General features: G+C 40.4%; 1 protein-coding gene across 1 annotated transcript in view; it reads right to left on the bottom strand.

The window, feature by feature from the left end:
* Nucleotides 1-339: 339 nt before the first annotated feature.
* The window catches only part of STK3 (serine/threonine kinase 3), a 288,476-nt gene continuing 268,868 nt past the window's right edge, over nt 340-19,947 (bottom strand). Inside the window, exon 11 of the mRNA XM_089666443.1 lies at nt 340-11,442. Within this exon, the coding sequence (XP_089522569.1) occupies nt 11,284-11,442 (159 nt within the window). The 3' untranslated portion in view covers nt 340-11,283. The remainder of the gene's footprint in view (nt 11,443-19,947) is intronic.

The raw sequence follows: 19,947 nt of genomic DNA, 5'->3' as shown, positions 1-19,947 counted from the left end.
CTCCTCCTCCTTGTGAGCAGCATGGTCAGACATTAGGGAGGGAGGGGGGACATGTTGACCACGCTAGCTTAGAATTCAAGGCACCTATTAGAAAGGTGACAATTTGCTACATGCACTTTGTTTCCTGGAGGAACAAAAGTTTTCTTTTACGGTGAGACTAACTCTCATAGGAGTGTGAACACAAAGAAAATTGTATGGGACCTGCCCCATGACGTACATGTAATAAATATTGAACCAAAACAAAAAATCAATAACAGTAGGCACACATACTGATTAAAAAGACCTTTTTTTCTTTTTTTTTTTACTCATTACGTTGAAACAAATAAAGACAAGTCATAATTTATTTTTATTTTTTTTACTTTACTCAATATGTTCTGCATGTAAGTTATATATTAAAATGAATTCTCATAGAAAGTAAATTGAAGGAACAGTTCTGAAGTGGTTGTCCTTGAACATAATGGAAGATAAAACAATGGAGGGTGAAGTAATACAAACGCGCACACAAATCTGCAAACAGAACATTACACACATGTCTGGGCTTTATATCCCAGCAGAAACATTTGACAGCTGAAAAAAATAACACACAACCAGAACAATAAAAATGTTTTCCCAATTTAAAAGCAAAAGTCAGAACAAAGTGTGCCTGTGATTTAGTAGCAGACAGAGGACGACGTGTGGTAAAGGTGGACATTAGAAACTGGTGTCTTTTGGTGTGAAGGTTTTATAGCATTTTGTTTTTGTTCTTCACAAGTTTAAGGCTTGGTAACAGTAGATACTATAGAAGGGTTAGCTTTCTCAGGCCACTGTTGTGATAAGCTGGTGGGAGGATGCTGGAATTGCAAACCAATGTGAGACCCAATTTGTGGAAGACAGAAGGTGGAAACATTACACACCGGACCCCAGGCACTATATAGAGAGGTAAAGATACGGCTTCAGCCTGAACTTCTCCTGACTATGCTCCCCTGACGTCTTTTACCTCACCTATGGGGCTTAATCATGGGCAGGGCGAAACATGCCAAGAGAAGCATAGCCAGGAGGAGTTAGCGGCTGGGTTCTGGTGTGCGATGTTTCCACCTTCTGTTGTCTTCTTTGTTTACAGGGCAGGAGGACTGCAATGGACTACAAGTTCGATGTTGTCACTACATTTGTGCTCCATTGAGATCTATGGGTCTTTCTTCCATGATGGCAGATGGGGCTTGTAGCAGTTTCATTCATACATCCTCTGAATGAATGATATGACTATGTGGGTGGAGCCACGCAGAACTGTGCCAAATTCAAAAATACACAATGCCTCCTGAATTCTGTAAGGCAGGGGACGGTTTGAGGGCTGGAGGGCTGCAGAATGTGACCATGTTTCATGTTACACCCCAAATATGGATGTAACATACAACATGGTCAGAAAGTTGGACTTACTTAGCTTTACAGTTTTTAGAGAAGATCTCTGGATTAGGAGACTATGGGGCAGTTACTGAATGCCTCATGAGACTATTGGTAAAGGAATACATTATATATGCAATATTAACACAGCAGTCTCATAGGCGAGAAATTAATTCAATTAATGCAATGACATAGTGTAAACCCGAAGCTGCTCTGTGGTTTTCAGATACTTGAAGCATGTGGCTGATGGCCGCCTGCAAATGATCGCAGACTGATGTAATTAAGCGTGGTCAGTATCATAAATATTGATTGCTGTGCTATTGGCGGTAGCAGTGATCATTAGTGACCCAACTACACTAGGTTATTACTGATTGTTACAAAATGATTCTGTTGCTCCAAGTAAGATACATGGTTTCATATTCACACAGCATGACACCTGGTACACAAGTATTGTTTTGACATCGGTCACTGAGTGAGGAAATCATGGTTTTTGGTCCAACAAACTATGGTCCAGAGGTGACAGAGATGCCTTAAAGCTGAACTCCAGGCAAACAGCTAAATGCACCATTGTAGTACATGTATAAGAGCCATTTTATGATTTGTATTTTGTCAAGCCAATCATGAGATTTACACAGCCCTGCAAAGATGGCTAGTGACCTGACTATTCTATACTACTTGCTGTTGAATAGTTGGTTTACCTCCCTGCACCCAGACCCTGATTGGACAGCCAAGGAGCAGCAGCACGCTGATGTGTTCATCTCTCCAACTCCTAGTAAGAGCTCTACTGCACAGGTCTTCACAAGAAGCAGATAGGTTAGATCCAGGTTCTTACAGGTGCATTTGCATATATTTACAGATTTCAAGGACTACATAACTGCATCAGCTTGTGTTTTAACATCAACCTGGACTTCAACTTTAAAGAGGTTTTAAACCCAAAAGCAAACATTTATATCTTGAAGCTTACCAATACATAGATGCGATGTCTGCATTAGTTTTCTTGTTTAGGCTTTCTTTCCATTATTTTCATCTGGTGATCTGGCCAGTAAGTCTGTTGTTTTTCAAAAGAACAAGTTTTCCTGCAGATAAAGCAGGCAGAGGGCTGAGATAAACCATTTACTACTGGCAGGGGTGCATCCAATGCTCAGTTTTTATTCATTTATGCAAATCCTTTATCCCAAAAGTAAAATAAAAACGTTTCCTGTAACTGCTTGGAAAGTGTGAGCTGGAGCTTGTAGTTAAATCTACTAGTACATCTAACACTCCCCTCCATCTAAACAGACAATGCTGCTGTCCAGAGGTGTCCCCTGTACTCATTCATCCAGAGTGGGGGTACGAATACATTAGATCTGTTACTGGCCAGATCACCAGCTGAAAACAGAGGGGAAAAAAAATCTAAAAAAAGAAAACGATTACAGCCATCACATCCATTGGTTGGTAAGCTGCAATATATTACAGTTTTGGTTTTAAAACCACCTTAAGCAGGCCACAAACACATCAGTTTTGCACTTGTTTTCAATATTCAATTATGATTTTTTGATTGTAAATTTCACCATAAATGTGATTTTTCAAATCTAAAATATGATTGTAATTACAATCTCTTTCAAATATTGATTCAAATTATTATGCCATAAGAATCTCATCAAAAATAATAATTTATTATACCATACACATTGCAACCCCATGAAAAAGTATGGAAAAATCACCTAACCATCAGACCATTATCCTTTTTACTTTGACACCCCCTCCCCCCCCAAAAAAAGACTGAAAGTGACTAATTGCACATGGTTCATTTGTTCACTGATGCCACCAGAATATGTACTCGGTAAGACTGGGCCATGTATGAGCACCTTTATAGTCTGATCATGTAATGAACCCGTGTGCTAGGCGACACAGAAATCAATGTAATGCACAGCAATTAATCACCGGAGGTTCCCCTTCCCAATCCAAACCTCCTGCTATAATATTGTGCATAAACCAAGGTCGCAGGGCTCCCAACATACACTAAAATATTAATATTTAAAAAAACAACCAGCAGGGCTCTGCCTGCCATCCCTACTTCCATTCTTCATAAAATATTGTCTGCTGTGACATTTCCGGTGCATTTTGCAGAGGACAAGAAACAGACAGGCAAACGGTATTGTTCGACAACAGCTGCAACTCCAAAGCTTGCCTATCTCAGGAATAGCATGTTTGTTCTACATGACACAATGGACTATACAGTGCAGTAAAGGTCATGAGGAAAGCAAGACAATAGTTCAATATATCTGTTTTTACCTTCACAATGGATGGAGTGGGCAGCACAGTAAGAAAGTACGATATGGAGCTTCATCGTTATCTGTAGCAGGAACAAAGCAAGCTACCGCCAAAGCAAGAGAGGATGGCGTATTCTAGAACTTTGTACTGGTCCCAATGTCTCATAGTTACGATTAATAAACAAGGTGTCTAGCTTCTTTTACTGTATGTCAAGCCAATAATGCCCTAATGAAGATAATGGATTATCAATATTTTACTTACGGTTGTCATATACTTAAAGTGGTTGTATACCTCAGATATAAAATACGAACAAAGCATATCCCTCTATAGCAGTGTTTCTCAACTCCAGTCCTCATGGACCCCCAACAGGTCATGTTTTCAGGATTTCCATTATTTTGCACAGGTGATTTGATCAGTTTCACTGCCTTAGTAATTACCACAGCTGTTTCATCTGAGGAAAATCCTGAAAACATGACCTGTTGGGGGTCCATGAGGACTTGAGTTGAGAATCACTGCTCTATAGCCACTTTAGGACCAGGCCTTGTCTGTCAGTTTTTGTTTACATGTAAAAATCAGCTTTTTTTTTTTTTTAGAAAATTACTTGGAATCCCCAAACATATATTTTTTTTAGCTGAGGCCCTAGAGAATAAAATGGTGGGTTTTGCAATTTTTGATGTCACATGGAATTCACGCAACAGATGTTCGAATGGAAAGTTTTTTTTTTGGGGGGAAAAAAAAAATCTTTAAAGATTTTTCATGCACAGAAACAATACAATACACTTTTTTTTTTAAATTGTGCATACTCGCGGAATGGTGCCATTAAAAAATCTCCATAGGCGCTGCTGCTTAAAATGGTTTAACATTTACAGATTACCTGGAGGTTAGTGGAGAGTTACAGTGGATGTCTGGAGCTAGAATCTTTGTTCTCACTCTGTCATTCATAGCAATACCGAATGTGTGGTGGACCAACACATGCGTTCGCCTTTGCGAATCAACACGAAGGGGGGACAGGGGCGCTTTTAAAAACTAATTTTATTTTCAGTTTCATTACCTTTTGTATCACTTTTATTATTGTCACAAGGAATGCAAACATCCCCTGTGACAATAGGCAGTGGCAGGTACGCTTTATAGAGAGTTCTGGGGGTCTATTTGACATCAGATGTCTACTCTGCCCTTAAAAGCATCTGATCACAAAGATTGGTGTGATCAGATGCTTTACTGATCTAAAAATGGAGCTGTTTACATTGACAGAGTTCTACTAGTTTCTGGTTTTCTATACCACAGAGGTGATCAGGGACCTTCTGGTCCTTGAAAAGCTCTAATGGTAAGTCGGCTTCACTTCCGGGTTCTCCGGAGGGAAGGAGAGCCCGGACAGGCACTGGGCAGAGGGAGGGGTGACCCCTCTCACCTGTAAAGGCAATCCAGTGATTAATTAACTGCTAGGATGTCTTTTACAAAAAAAAAAAATTCGCCTCCTGAAAAGAAAAAAAAAAATTACCACCTGAAGTACTACCGTAAAACTATGTATTGCAGTCTTCAAACGGATAGTAAGTGTAATTTCTGTCTGCTGCTTCATTCCTGTGCTATAAGCATGAGTCACTACTGATGAGTTTTCCTGACACAATAAGAAAAATGGTGACAGGAGAGGGACCTCCATCAGATTGACAGCCTCAGCTCTGATCCTGTGTGGAGGGGGTGTGCCCTTTCCCTCCAACCCCTGATTTTCAGAGCTGAGAGATCCTGTGTAAATTGTGCCCTTTGAATGGATATAGCTAAAAGACAGCTGTAGATAAACAGGTACAATTTATGTAGAATATTTGTTTAATCTCTCTGTATCACCTGAGGACAGTCACTTCACTGGGTTTATATAAGGGTTTACAACCACTTTAGGAATACAACTGCATCTAGATAGTAGACTGTTGGATATGCCTAAAATAGACTGTCATCCATCATCATTCTTACACTTTCTACACCCCCCCCTTTCTTCTGCCAATCTCATACTTTTTTCATGTAGTCTGCCTGCACTTCCTGGTTTGTCTAGGCAAGAATGATGTAGTCCACCTGCCTGCAGCTTTCTGGTATATGTCACATATTCCAGGAGGCTCCAGAGCCATCTACAACACACTGCAACATGCACCACAACACATCATCATGGGGTGGCTTCAAAAACCTGAAGAGCCAGCTGGCTCACGGTGACCCACAGCAGCGCATTTAAACAGACGAGGCTGGAATAATTTGATTTGTGAGTATGTTTATGAAGGACATCCCAGCAGACAAAGTAAGAAGAGGGGGCTTAAAAAAATTAAGACCGGGGGGGGGGGGGTGTTAAAGTTCCTATTTAAATGTTTCCAATATCATCTTAGAAAGTAGTGCAACTATAGAGGGTGTACCATTCTTGCCTAACGTCTGAACAGGGCCTGAAATAATGCCCCCTTTGTCCACCAATGAAAGCTTCAGGTGGTTTTTAGTGGTTAAGTAAGGTATTCAAAAAATATGAACAATCTGCTTTAGTGGTTAGACAAACAAAGATACACTTGGACAAAGCTCTAAAATTTCCAGATTTTGGTTCTGCTCAACCTGCTGGCAATATCTGGTATTGCAATGCAACCATAAAATAGTTGCTATTTATTTGAACCATTGTATTACTCTTATTGCAAAAAGCATAAGTATGGTGGTCCCGCAAATAACTACAAAGGGACTGTGAAATTTGAAGATCCTTCTCTGTTACTAAAGGTGAATATCCAAAGCAATGTATTTCCAGGAAAGACCACTTTAAGACTGAGGAATAACTTGGTGATGAATTAGTTCTATAAAATACAACAGTAGACAGATAAAAAAAAGCAGCTGATTAGGTGATGGCCTTGTTGTTGGCCCATACCAGCGAAGCATCTTTTGATCTTTGATGTCCATACAACTGCTGAAACAACAGGTCCCATGATCACCTTTGTTGCCATGCTGACATCACTATAAATGCTTCAGTACTTTAAAAATCCGCGTAGACATTTTATGCTGTCCTTTCAAGGTCGCACTGCTGAATCCTCTAGTTCAAACAATGCCAGACAGCAGGCTGACTCACACAATATGAAAGGTGCTTAAAACAGAACTTTACAATCTAATAAAATAGCTCTGCTAGCTGCAATGTGACAGAGTGCATGCTTTCCATACAAATTGTAGAGATAAAAAAAAGAGAAAACATAACAGCATTATTTAGGATGCGAGTTTCAGATTATGGTGACGTTGTCTCTTTGGTTGGATAACGTTGGTGGTCCCTTTACTATAATAGATACAATCACTGAAAAAGCACCAGTTTATAGAATTGAGAACACATGCACCTATCCCAGTCAGACTCCCACTCTGCAGGATTGTTTCAAATAAGACATGTGATAACTGTGGTAAGTCAGGGTTGCAGCATAATGGGGGGGATTTATCACAGAAACAAAATGTGACTCATGTTCCCATTTGGTACGACTGGACTATTTATCATGGCATCTGATTTTGGAACATCAGCACCTTCTTGACCAATCTGACCCCCTGGTTTTAGTACATTGGAACAAAAATTTGAAACATATATGTAGATAAAGATTTTCAATTTTCCAATTCTGCCCTGGGTCAGTGCTGATGGCAGCGGGCAATGACAAATTCCATATTTCCACCATGGCAAATTTACTTATAACTGCTTCTAACCACCAGATGAGAACATTTTCAGAACAAGCAGAAAGCTTTTTCAGAACAAGCAGAAAACTTACACTGCTAATCTGCAATGCCTGTCCCTGGACTTGATACATTTCCCCCAAGGTGGAGACGGCAAGAAACATGACACACTGTACATAGAACAATGACAATTTGCATACTACACTATATGGGACAGCCACATGCTAGCTTGGCTTCCTGATTAGTAATACTGCACAGTGACTGTACTTTACTGTTTCTCTCTCTTAATACAAGTCTATGAGCCAAGTCTGACCCAACTGAAAGTTTTTATTACAGTTAACCTAGACTAGAGACTAGCAATGAATAATTTTGTATCAGTATTATCTGCATATGGTTAGCATGCAGATTAGCTTGTCTCCCTATCTAAAACACAAATATTCAAGTATTTTGTCTTGCTTCAGTGAAAACTTGTATTCAGAGACAAGTTACAACTGCTGATCTCTACTTATGAAAATGCTGGTTACCTGTCATACATGTTAATCTTCTGGTTCAATAATGTTTCAGTCATCATCTTGCCACAAGAAGAAGTTCTGACTTTGCTGCATACCTATGCAGTCACTGTTTGGGTAATCAGGCAGCCGTAAGAGCTGCGGGTGTCTATATACAATAGCTGGAAGGTGGCAATCTTAGATTTCTCTAATTCTGCCCTGGTATATGCTTGAATGGCTAGCTTTAGTGTCATTTTTCTGAAACTACACAGAAGATACAATATCAGTATAGATGGAAATTCAGTTTGGCTTCAGCAGCCTGAGGAAGAATAAAATAATAAAACTGATCACTCTACTGTCCTAATGTTATGAAATTCACCAAAAAAACATTTAAATTTGGGTTAATTAGGACCAATTAATAAAGAGAATTTTCACTTGTTCACAGCGAGGACAGAGAGCTATTCCTGGAAACGCTTTAGAAGCTGGAAGCACACTAATAAATACAAAGCAGTTGCTACTAAATTCCTTCATTCACCGAGTATTTTATGTGAAAACTGTCACTTGCTCTACAAAATGAGTCTGCTGGCCTTACCGAGGCAAGAAAATAGGCATTAAATTCCTAGGAGCTGACAAGATCAGCGCAAAATGTCATTGCGGGAATCTGCGGACATTTAACATCCATTTTATGCTTCGCAGCAAAGAGGGGAGCCTCACATAACACTGCAGCTCACGTACATAACATTTAGTGATATCAACATCCAAGAACATTGTTACCTTCTTTACTACATCTGAGCCAATTCAAACAACAAAACCTAGTCATTTTCATGTTTTACTGAAAGCAGAACTGACTTTACCGATCGCTGCTGCCTCCTAAAGTACAATAATAACGTGGAAAGGTTAAATGGAAGAAAGAAATAAAACAAGGGTGCTGGAGAATCACTTTTCTCCCAAGGTGTGGGAAAAGGTTGTTTAATAAGGGAACAAGGATAACCTACTCCAGTTAAATATCAGGGGGAGACAGCTGATTAAATAACCTATAAATGGAGACTCAGTTAAAATAGATGTTAAAAGTAGAGCTAAAAACCCTTGGGACACCATTTAGATTACTGAAAGCTCTAAACATCATAAACCATTGACTTTTTGGCCATACATGGAAAGATTTCTCCCACAAAGACTCTGCTCTTCCATTTGCAGTGACCAGACGGCAAACGTTTTTCTGCCCAAGTTGTTTGATTTTTCAGATGATGTTTGTTGAGCCCAGTGGTGTCGGCAGAACCACCCACAGCTGGAATTTTAGCAGATTCATAGGAGTTGGTTGAAACTTAAGTCATGTATGGACAACTTAAGAATGTTTTCTGGCTACAAGACTAGAGTGTCTGGGCAGCTAGCCTAGTCTATACCTAAAAACAGTGTAAAACAAATAGTAGTCTTCCTTTACCATGCAGAAGAATCTGGGAGTAAACGAAAATGACAAAGCTAGCTAAATACAACAGGTAGCTATCAACACATAGACATTTCTGCAGAAGTTCTCACCTCAGGCTGGAGTCATCCACACTTAGTCAAGCAAAAAGCACTTTTCTCAAAGTTACTATCTGGGATAAACTTAAATACCATGTTGCAATGACTAGACCTGCTGAATGATAACCTAGGCTCTGTACATTGCATCATGGGATGGAGGTACTTTTCAGCTAAAAGAAAGTGGATAAATTGTTGGAGGCTCTGGCCAGAAAGTTTACGCAGAAGAAAATAAATGCTGACAGCTCAGCCTTTTCATTTTCTTTCACAGGTTTAAACACCCTTAGAATTCGCCACAAAAATGTAACCTAAACAGATCCAAAGATAAATAGTGGAAAATTGAAATAAACTTATCAAAACTACTTGAATTAAAGGCAGTGGCCAGTCAAAGCTCAAATTATTATTTTTTTGACAGAGCCGAGAAAGGTGACTAATAAAGTCAACTTTACAATAAACAAAAAATATTACTGGGAAGAACCCAAAGTAAAATGGAGGAAATACACAACCCCTCTACACACACGCCTTTGTCTTGTGTACATAATCTCAATATCCATACAGCATACTAAGCAGGAATGATTAGTGACACTGCATCTAAAGTCAAGGAATATGGGGCCTAGCTCAGATATAACAGCCAATCGGGTACTTCTGTATATTATCCCATACTGCAATTGAAACAAAAAATGATGGAATCTTTTGTTGTGTTTAACACAGTAACCAATTAGTTCTCCTGCAGATACATTTCTGCAATATACCCACTAATAATAAAAAATGAAATTTAATAGAATATCATGAGGACTGCCTGTAAATAAATGTCTAACATGATACATCATCATGCCAATCTTCCTAATTAATGCCAGAGATAAAATACCTCCTCAGTAAAATGAAGGCAACAGGCAACCATCATATCTGCATAGAACACAAAAATTTAGCAGAAACATGAACAACAAGTAGGGCTAGGTAACCCAACTGGAGGACAGAAAAATATCCCCTGCTCAAAGTAACCATTCAGAATCCAGCAGTTATATTCTTAGAGTAAGCCAAGAAGAAAACCAAGTGTCTGAGAGATTGTAGGCGGTAAGACCAATTACTTCCCTCACCTCCATTAAAAACCACCTATAGCTCTTAAGAGGTCAAGTCATTCAACACTGATATTTCAGCTATGGATGGTTGCTTTCAGGTAATAACACCAAGTGGCTTCTTATATTTCTATGGGACCCCAACCACAAGCTCTCCTACTAGAATTCCTGGGTCAGCCAATAACCCTGACACCACAAAAGTTTCCCTCCTTTAGCTCAATTCTCTCAAAAGAGAAGTGAGATCTCTCTGCAGTGGTTGCAGCATTTGGTCGTACCTGCAATATTAGAAGCAGAGACCGCACAACAAAAAATCAGGATAGGTAAAGGAAATCTCCAGGAGAGGACACCTCCCCAAAAACAAGAATGTACTGACCCTCTAATAAGCACGGAATACAATTTGGTCACTAATGTAAGTCACACTTAGATGTAACACAAAGAAATAAATAGATAAGTTGTAAATTTAAGGCAAATGAATATTTACCAAGGTGCAAACACATGTCCCTGAAATATTGATATGAAGGAATAATAAAAGACTATGCTGGCTGTTATCTCCACATATAGAAGCAGGTTATCTGCTTGTAAGAGTTCTTCCTCTCCTGAATCTGAGAGTTCTATTCACCTGTAACAAAAGAACATGCACAGACAGGGCTCCACTATATAGGCAACCAAAACAGTTCAATAATAGGATGGGAACAAAGGGAAGAATGTGTAGGGCTTAAAATACTACTCACAGCCCTGCTTTACAGATTGCTCAAATTGAGAGGAAGAGAACATTGTAAATGTCTGTGCAGAGATAAACACATGTTCATGGTTTTGTTGAGAAAAGCATTTGTGTGAGGTGACCACAGGTTTGAATTGAGGAGTTCCTAAAAAGCACTCAAGTCCAAGTGTGTATAAGGTTTTGTGAACAGGAACAGCTCTTGTCAGAAGTTCTGCTGCCTGCGCTTTTTGGCATCCATAGCGTCCAGGATGGGTTGCCTCTTCGCTGTGTACCTCTGTCGCAGTTCTTCAATTTCACGTTCCATCATAGGATCCAAAGCTTTCAGTCGCATCTGCAGCTCTTCGAAGCTCAGATTCTTAAGCTGTGGGCGAAATAAAAAAGCAAATAATTAAAGTAACAAGGAAAGCCTATTATATTATACATAAAAAAAACAATGGAATAACATTATCCAAGAAAGTGTTATTTTTAAGGCAAACAACTGAAACACTCACTGTTCCAGGACACCGATGACAATTCATCCATAGCAGCAGCTGTCATCCCTATATAAAAGAGCTCTGATGTTTAAGATAAAATAAACATTAAGTCTAATTGAATTTCCTGCAGCTCCACTGACAGTGGCCATTTCTCATGTTATACTGCTGGAATTCCTGAATGTCATAGACGAAGGAAAGCTAGTGTGCGGTCATCTGCTGAAAACTGAATGTTCTTGAGTGTGAAAGCTAGGGATTTACGGAACTACATCTGTAAAGACTATTCTTCTACAGTAACCTATAACAACTAATTGGAATTCTCATTTCTTTGGCATGCTTCGACTGATTCTGAATGAGGACTCTTGACTGACTGTTACACGTTGTCCACTGTTGTTGACACCATTTGTAGAGGTATACACAGGACAGATGCTGCACCAAATTTCTCTTTTTATTTAACACTGTCCCTGTATTTTTTTTATCAACTTTATTGCTATCACAAGGGTTGAACAAGATTCCTAGTGATAGCAATAAGGATGTCAGGTCCTCTTTATGGAGAGATCTGGAGTCTATTAGAACCCAGATGTCTCCTCTGGCCTTCAAAGTATCTGATCAAACTGAGATTGATTTGATCAGATGATTGTACAAACCACTAATATGGCTTGTAAACAAAGATCCAAAACCAGAAGTGACACAATTCTTGTCTATTCCAGCTTTTGATCTCACAGAGAGGAAGGAACATCATCATTTCCTCTCTCTCTGTGTACTGAAGTCAATGCCGCTGGTCAGAGCAGTCCCAGACCCCCTGATGGGACAGGAGAGCCAAGAAAAAGCGACTGTGGCAGGAGGGGGCACCACCTTCTGTCTCCTATAGAAGTGATTGAGCGGCTGTATAGCCACTCAAATCACATCTACGTGAAAGAACATCAGCTACTGAATGTTTTGATATGAAGATGATGCCTGCAGTCACAGGCATTATCCCGAGGATGACATATGATGTCCAACAGTTATACATGAACGTTTTCCTTTAGATTACAGCCTTGGGTTTTCTGTGAGCATCTTAAATGCCTAAAATTCAATCAACTCGTGGAATAGACTCCTAGAGGGCTAATGCCAGAATAAAGAGGAAAAATGATTGCTTGCATTCTATATAAAATCTGCTTCAATTCAACTCTGTCAATGTATCTCCATGTTTTAGGGAAAAAAAAAACAAATCACAACTGCAATTTAAATAAATCAAATATACCATACATTTAAATATACACTACATTTATCCTTTCAACATTTTACTTTGTACTATTTAAATCCTATTTTCTAGAATGTATCTATGCCAGTGCCATGAAGACACCTCCCCTTGCTCCAAAACAGTGTAAGGTAGATGAGTCACCACTGAAGGAAACACACGTGACTGGTCTTGCTACATGGACCGAAAAGCTCTGCACCAACCTCAATGTCTCATTTGGCTCTCATCTTTAAACATGTATGATTCTAAAAGAAAAAGGGGTGTTTAAAACATTCCAAGAACAGAAATGTAGGAGTTTGAAATAAAAGATTTCTAATAGCCTTTCAATACGTAGAGACATTGGAAGAGGTTAACAAAGCTTGAGCTTCATTTAAAACAGTGTTAAATTTTTCAATTTCTAAAGAAAAACAGACGCTGCCATTGACATCACTGTCACGGAGAAGATTTCAAGTACCCTGCAGGGTGTCATTTCATCTAACATGAGCCGCTGGAAGATGCTATATTATATTGATCGGAGGTTGCATACACTATATTTTCTCAGCAAAGCTTCCGGACATAAATAATGGCTTCATGAAATGGCTATCTGACTGATCACAAAAACATTCATTGTGATTAATGCACTTTGTAACAAAGACCATCAAAATGTTGCCTCTGAAAGAAGCAATTAACTAGTTGGAGAGTCTTTCAGAATCCAACACTGTGGCACTCCATACTAAATCTGAAACTACTATTTTACTGCATGACATGAAGTCACAGAAGTTGTAATGTGCCTTTAAAGGATAAGTTCACCTTGTAAAAAAATATTAAATACACTTTTTTTGCAGGTGAAAAAATGCGTTTTTTTTTTCCTCCTCGGGAGCCTGTAAAGCATTGTACCTACGATCAGCAGATCACGGGTGCAGTGGCAGGCTCTTGTAGACTGCCCATGTAGCGGTCATCCCGTACCTTCGGTATGGGCAGGCAGTTACTGAATGACAAGAAAATCACGAACTACCAGAGTGCTCATCAGTGTCCTAGTAGTTGAGATCTACAGGAATGACGGTACTTGTAGTACATTCATTCACAGAACTGCGTGACACAAACACATGGGTGGAGCCTCACATGGACGCACTCTTTTTGTAATTGTGACAGCAGGTGCAGGGGGGGTGAGGGTGCTTATTGGAGGGAGAGGTGGCAGATGCTGAACATGTTTACACCCTAAATACAGGTGTAATATGTAACATGTTCACAAAGGTGAATGTCTCCTTTCAAGCACAGATGAACACAAAAGCAAGAAATATATTGCAGCTTACCTTTGATGTAGTGGCTGCATTAGCTTTCTTTTTTTCAGATTTCTGCCTTATTCTCACTATAATGCTGTAACTAACATACTTTCTGTCTGTCCAAGCTTTTTTCTCGATTTTGTTATGGGGGCAGCCATGGTTGTTAAACAACCTGGCTTCAACTCCATTACATGGTGTATCAACTGGACTAGACAAGCCTTTTTCAACCTTTTTAACATGGAGGAGCCTTGAAATAACTTTCTGGTTACAGAGAACCCCTGCTCATAATTACTGTGGCTAAAGCTAATGTTACATTATTGCAATGGTCACTGGGAAGAATGCTTCTTAGATTTCTGGTCATGGTGAAGAAACACCCCTTACAGATAGCTGAAAGCTAAATGCTGTCAGTGGTTATTCATCTAAGAGGCAGAAATTGAACATTGCTCAAGGAACTCCTAGCAACCTCTCGAGGAACCCAGAGGGTTCCATGAAACTCTAGGTGAGAAATTCTGCACTAGATTTTTCCAAAAGAATAATAACATTGTCTTTTCTTTATTTTCAGTTCACAGGAAGCGACAAGTACATTGAAATTATGGAAAGATCAACAGGTACTTTCTGTAAATACACAATGAAAAACAGGCTGCTCACTGAACGTCAAGTGCTCAAATAAAACTCCCAGAACCATGCGCACAGAAGCCCCATCTGAGATCACACTGCTATTAGCTCTGGAGCAATAAAATTTTGTTGAGCGCTAGTTTGTTGGTATACGGCTGGTCTTTCATTGTGAATTTGAATTGCCTGCAAGCAGTCCTTTAAAGGATCTCTTTTATTTAATGTGAATTTGTTTACCCTTGAATTTTATTTTTTTTTGGATTTGTTCATGAGAAAAATAGTAATTGGCACTAAGCTTATAGATTTGTTTATTAAAGTTTAAGTATAATGAGTAATAATATTGGTTTTATCACACCATCTCAAGTTAAACAATGTAGTTATTTGCTAAACGTGTTGTTTTTTTAAATCAAAGATGGAAATGAAACTTTTCACCAAGACACAATGGTAATATCAAGGGGAGGTTTGCATCTCGAAGAGATCCATGATGGTGAGAATAGGGCAGGATCATACGGGTCCTTGTACTGCTAGTTTTAGAGATTTGGTGGGCTCGATGTAGTGACCATTTTTGGGGCAGCTCAGGAATGCATTTCGGACAAAAGTGGCAGTTTTATTACAGTGCAAGGTGGCAAAAATAGTTCCACAGCCCAGCCCTCTATGGTAAATTGGTAGGAGGTTACAAGGAACCCTTTGTAATTGTATTTCCTTTTTCTGGGCCCCGGGCATAGCACCTTCATATGTCTAATTGGAAATTCACTTGTATCAGCAATGGAAATGTTGCACACTGAGATACAAAATAATTTTCCTTTATTAAAAAGCTTTGTGCCTAGCGTGAAACATGTCAGAATAGAACGTGTGCCTGCTGAATATTTTAATAAAGGAAGATTATTTTTCATATCAATGTGTGGCGTTCCCATTGCTGATACAGGTGATTTCTTGGGTGGAGGTGAGCCAGGCCGGCATCTGAAATGTGATTGTGCAGTATGGCGCCTGATCTTGCCTGGAGTGTCATGTGAAATATTTGGTAATGGAAAATTCTGTTTGTTTCCACAGAAAAATGTTTTACTGAAACTACAACGGTTTTAAATACCAACAGAGCGATAAGATTTGGGACAATCGTCTCTCACCTTCAAGATTTTCTGCTTTAGATACTAAGCAGTCTACTGTCCTGTCAGTGAAGAACTGATTCAGGGGCAACTTCACACAATGAGACTGACTCAGGCCATTCTCAGTAAATATGTGTAGCAGCTCTTTCCATTTTAAAGAGTGGTAGTGACATCACTGCAGCTCCTCTCCATTAGCGGCTGTCACACACTGGGACTGCTTCTCATTCATAGTGTCAGGGAATAATTAGATCGTGATTTACAGCTCTCTGTGCACATCTGTTTTCTACTCTGAAAATGACAACGGCAAAAACTGGCTAGGGCAGGCCTATATTAAAGAATACCTTTGTCCCAATGAAAATGCAGGATATTATTTTTAAAGGAGTCACTAATTACCGTATTTTTCACTCCATAAGATGCACTTTTTTCCCCCCAATAAAGGGGGGAAAATGTCAGTCTGTCTTATGGAGCGGCCGGTCCGGTATTTCTGCCAACGCCACTGTGTCAGAATACCGGGCCGGCCGCTCAGCTCTTCTCTGCAGCAGGACCTTACCTTTTCCTCGGTCCAGCATTGTGCAGTTTTCCCGCGCCGACATCTTTAGTGTGGGCACCTGGCTGTGACAGCCGGGTACCCGCTGCGCTTTGTGAATGGTCCGGCATCTTCTGGGACACATGGCAGGTCCCAGAAGATGCCGGGCCATTCACAAAGCGCAGCGCTTCTCACGCATGCGCAGTGGGCACCCGGCACAGTCGGGTGCCCGCACCAAAGGGAGGACAACTCCGCGGAAGTGGGTACCTGTCAAATTTAGGTACCCGCTCCCCCTCCCTCCCCAAAGGTCCGCAGTCTCTTGGCCATCTCCTGTACTGTCTGCAGTCTCTTGGTCATCCCCTGTACTGTCTGCAGTCTCTTGGTCATCTCCTGTACTGTCTGCAGTCTCTTGGTCATCCCCTGTAATGTCTGCAGTCTCTTGGTCATCCCCTGTATTGTCTGCAGTCTCTTGGTCATCCCCTGTATTGTCTGCAGTCTCTTTGTCATCCCCTGTACTGTCTGCAGTCTCTTGGTCATCCCCTGTACTGTCTGCAGTCTCTTGGTCATCTTCTGTACTGTCTGGAGTCTCTTGGTCATCTTCTGTACTGTCTGGAGTCTCTTGGTCATCTTCTGTACTGTCTGCAGTCTCTTGGTCATCTTCTGTACTGTCCGCAGTCTCTGGTCATCCCCTGTACTGTCCGCAGTCTGTTGGTCATCCCCTGTACTGTCCGCAGTCTGTTGGTCATCCCTGTACTGTGTCCGCAGTCTGTTGGTCATCCCTGTACTGTCTGCAGTCTGTTGGTCATCCCTGTCCTGTGTCCACAGTCTCTGGTCATCTCCTGTACTATGTCCGCAGTCTCTGGTCATCTCCTGTACTATGTCCACAGTCTCTGGTCATCTCCTTTACTATGTCCGCAGTCTCTGGTCATCTCCTTTACTATGTCCGCAGTCTCTGGTCATCTCCTTTACTATGTCCGCAGTCTCTGGTCATCTCCTCTACTATGTCCGCAGTCTCTGGTCATCTCCTGTACTATGTCCGCAGTCTCTGGTCAACTCCTATACTGTGTTCGCAGTCTCTGGTCATCTCCTATACTGTGTCTGCAGTCCATTGGTTCAGAATATCTTTTTCTTGTTTTTCTCCTCTAAAACCTAGGTGCATCTTATAGTCAGGTGCATCTTATGGAGCGAAAAATACGGTACTTGATACATACAATTATTTCTTATATCCATTTGCTTGCAATGCGAGGTAAGTTAATGTATGGTGTAGTACATGACACCTGGAAAATGTTGTTCCTGAGCCCACCGTCTCCAATACATCATAATCTCTGACAGTATAATATAGAATAAGGGATGTCCTCACATTGTGAGAGTACAGTATTTTGTTCCTAGTGCAGACCTTCTGAGCTATGACACCCAGCTTTCAAGACACAGCAAACGTGCACCCCCCAGCCATGAACCCTTTTTGCAGTACTACACACCCCTGCACCCCTCTGCTCAACATTGCTCACTTCTGCACCCTTTGCTACCCTGTTCCAACACAGCTCACCGCTGCTTCCTCTTTCAACATAGCACATCCCTGTCACCTCCATCCAAAACCATTCACCCTGCAAATCTCTTCTAACACTGCTCACCCCTGCAAACTTTGCAGACTGTAGTCCTCTTCTTCAATTTCTTACCTAAAGTGTTAGATACTTAAGGCAAAACTCCTGCACCTGCCGTTGGAGGTAACGGGCTGAGGGCAGAACCAAATGATGCGGCTACTACCAACAGTTGACCACAGCTTGTAGGTCCAGGCTAGAAACTGTAGGAAGAACAGCAATGTCCAGATGTATAATAGCTGGCGCATGGCATCAGAGCAGCCAAACTGCATATTTAACGGCCTAGCAGGAAAGAAGCTGCCTCCCAGAGCTGGGCCATGGCCCGGAAGTTGAGAATCATTGAACTACACAACCCCTCCTACGTAATGGAGTGTTTGCAGTCCAAATCAGGGAAAGCAGCCTAGGGTGGCAATGTTGCTCCCCCACAAATACTGTACAGTTAGTGCCCCTAGATCAGAAAGTATGTTACTGGCAGGATTACCAGGTAAAATAAATAAAATGAAAAAAAAAAAACCCAATACAGCCAGCACATCTAACCACTGAAAAGCTGGAATAAGGGATAAGGACTACATTTGTATAGCACCAACAAAATCTAAATGAGGACCTTGACAGAGGACATGTGCATATGCGAACATGAATGTCCTATCAGTCAAACCTATACAAGAGAAATTTCTGTTTTTTATGCCACTTAACCAACCAGCATTGTTTTAATCATTGGAGGAAGCCAGAGCTCAGAGAGGAACACACAACCACGGGAAGAACACAGACATTCCATCTAGGACACATTGCTAAACCACCATGCTTGCAGGGCTATGGATACATCAAACAGTATGGGTAAGACAAAAAGCAACAACACTACCTTTATTTTCACCAAGTATCCTGCCTATACTTTGTGTCCTAAAGTGACAGCGATCACTCAATATGCTGTATCTATGAGTTGCTATCAAGAGTTGTCACCTTAGGATAGGAACTGCTTTAAGACTAAAGAACACCTTCCCCTCTCGTCATCAACATAACAAAGGGGGAGATGTTCTGTAGTTCATATATAGGTAAACCGAACTGGGCTGATAACACAGCCTGATTTAACACTGCAAAGTGCACGACAGCATTGGATTTGTGGATCCAGAAGTATTTTTTTGCACTTATTGAACAGCAAGAATAATTGTTTTTAATGGCATATCTAATGGACCAAAAGGGAGAAAATGAGAGAAGTTAATTGTTGGCGTTTATATAAACTTTAAACAATGTACTGCAAAAGAAGGGCACATTATGGAACTGTCAATGTACCCAAAATAGAAGCACCACCATCTACATTTACTCCTGAAACAAAGAGTGTAGCGAGCTAATAAAAGAGGACAATGATAAAATATATAAACACTTTGTCATTCTAATAACACTCTGCTGGTATTACAGTGTTACATGGATATATTCCACTGATATAGTCATCAAGTAGGAAGTTATTTCAGGTACCCTGATGAATCAGATCCTAAATTTAACTTTATGGAAAGGAATGTCTCACAGGGAATACAGAATTTTAGGCACATATGCTGCTTGAGCTTCTGGCAGAAGCAAACATTCAATAGTCATTACATAGCAATTCATCAGTTATTGTCTCTACACTGAGTAACATAAAAAGATACAGTCTGGATATAACATTTTATGACAAACTATATACTTTACACAATGGAAACAGTTTGAAGTTGCTTTGGAGATTTATACTCCTTGCACACATATTATGAAGGGTATTTTTTTGTAAAAATACAGCAGCTGACACCTTTTAAACTGGATCTTAACTGGAAGATGTGCCCCATAAAGGCAAGCAAAGGACAAAGGCTTAGTCTACGGTATAGTCCACGGTCTCTTTGCAGCTGGTATGCTCCCCATTGCTGACTTAATATGCCTTGTTCTGCATGGTGTCACTGGGGGTGTAGGCAGCCATCTTTGTGGAGAACCTGGGTTTTGCTACTTTATATCTGATTATGGTTAAGATCAGGTGTTCTGGGAGGTGGGAGCACTTTGAGCTGAGCTGCTATGAATGACAATTTCAGTGCTTCT

The sequence above is a fragment of the Staurois parvus genome, unplaced genomic scaffold (assembly GCF_062004578.1).
Source record: "Staurois parvus isolate SC_StPar_1 unplaced genomic scaffold, SC_StPar_1.0 ptg000052l, whole genome shotgun sequence".
Taxonomy (NCBI): domain Eukaryota; kingdom Metazoa; phylum Chordata; class Amphibia; order Anura; family Ranidae; genus Staurois; species Staurois parvus.
Note: the sequence above shows the minus strand (reverse complement) of the source record. Positions and strands in the feature narration are given on the sequence as shown.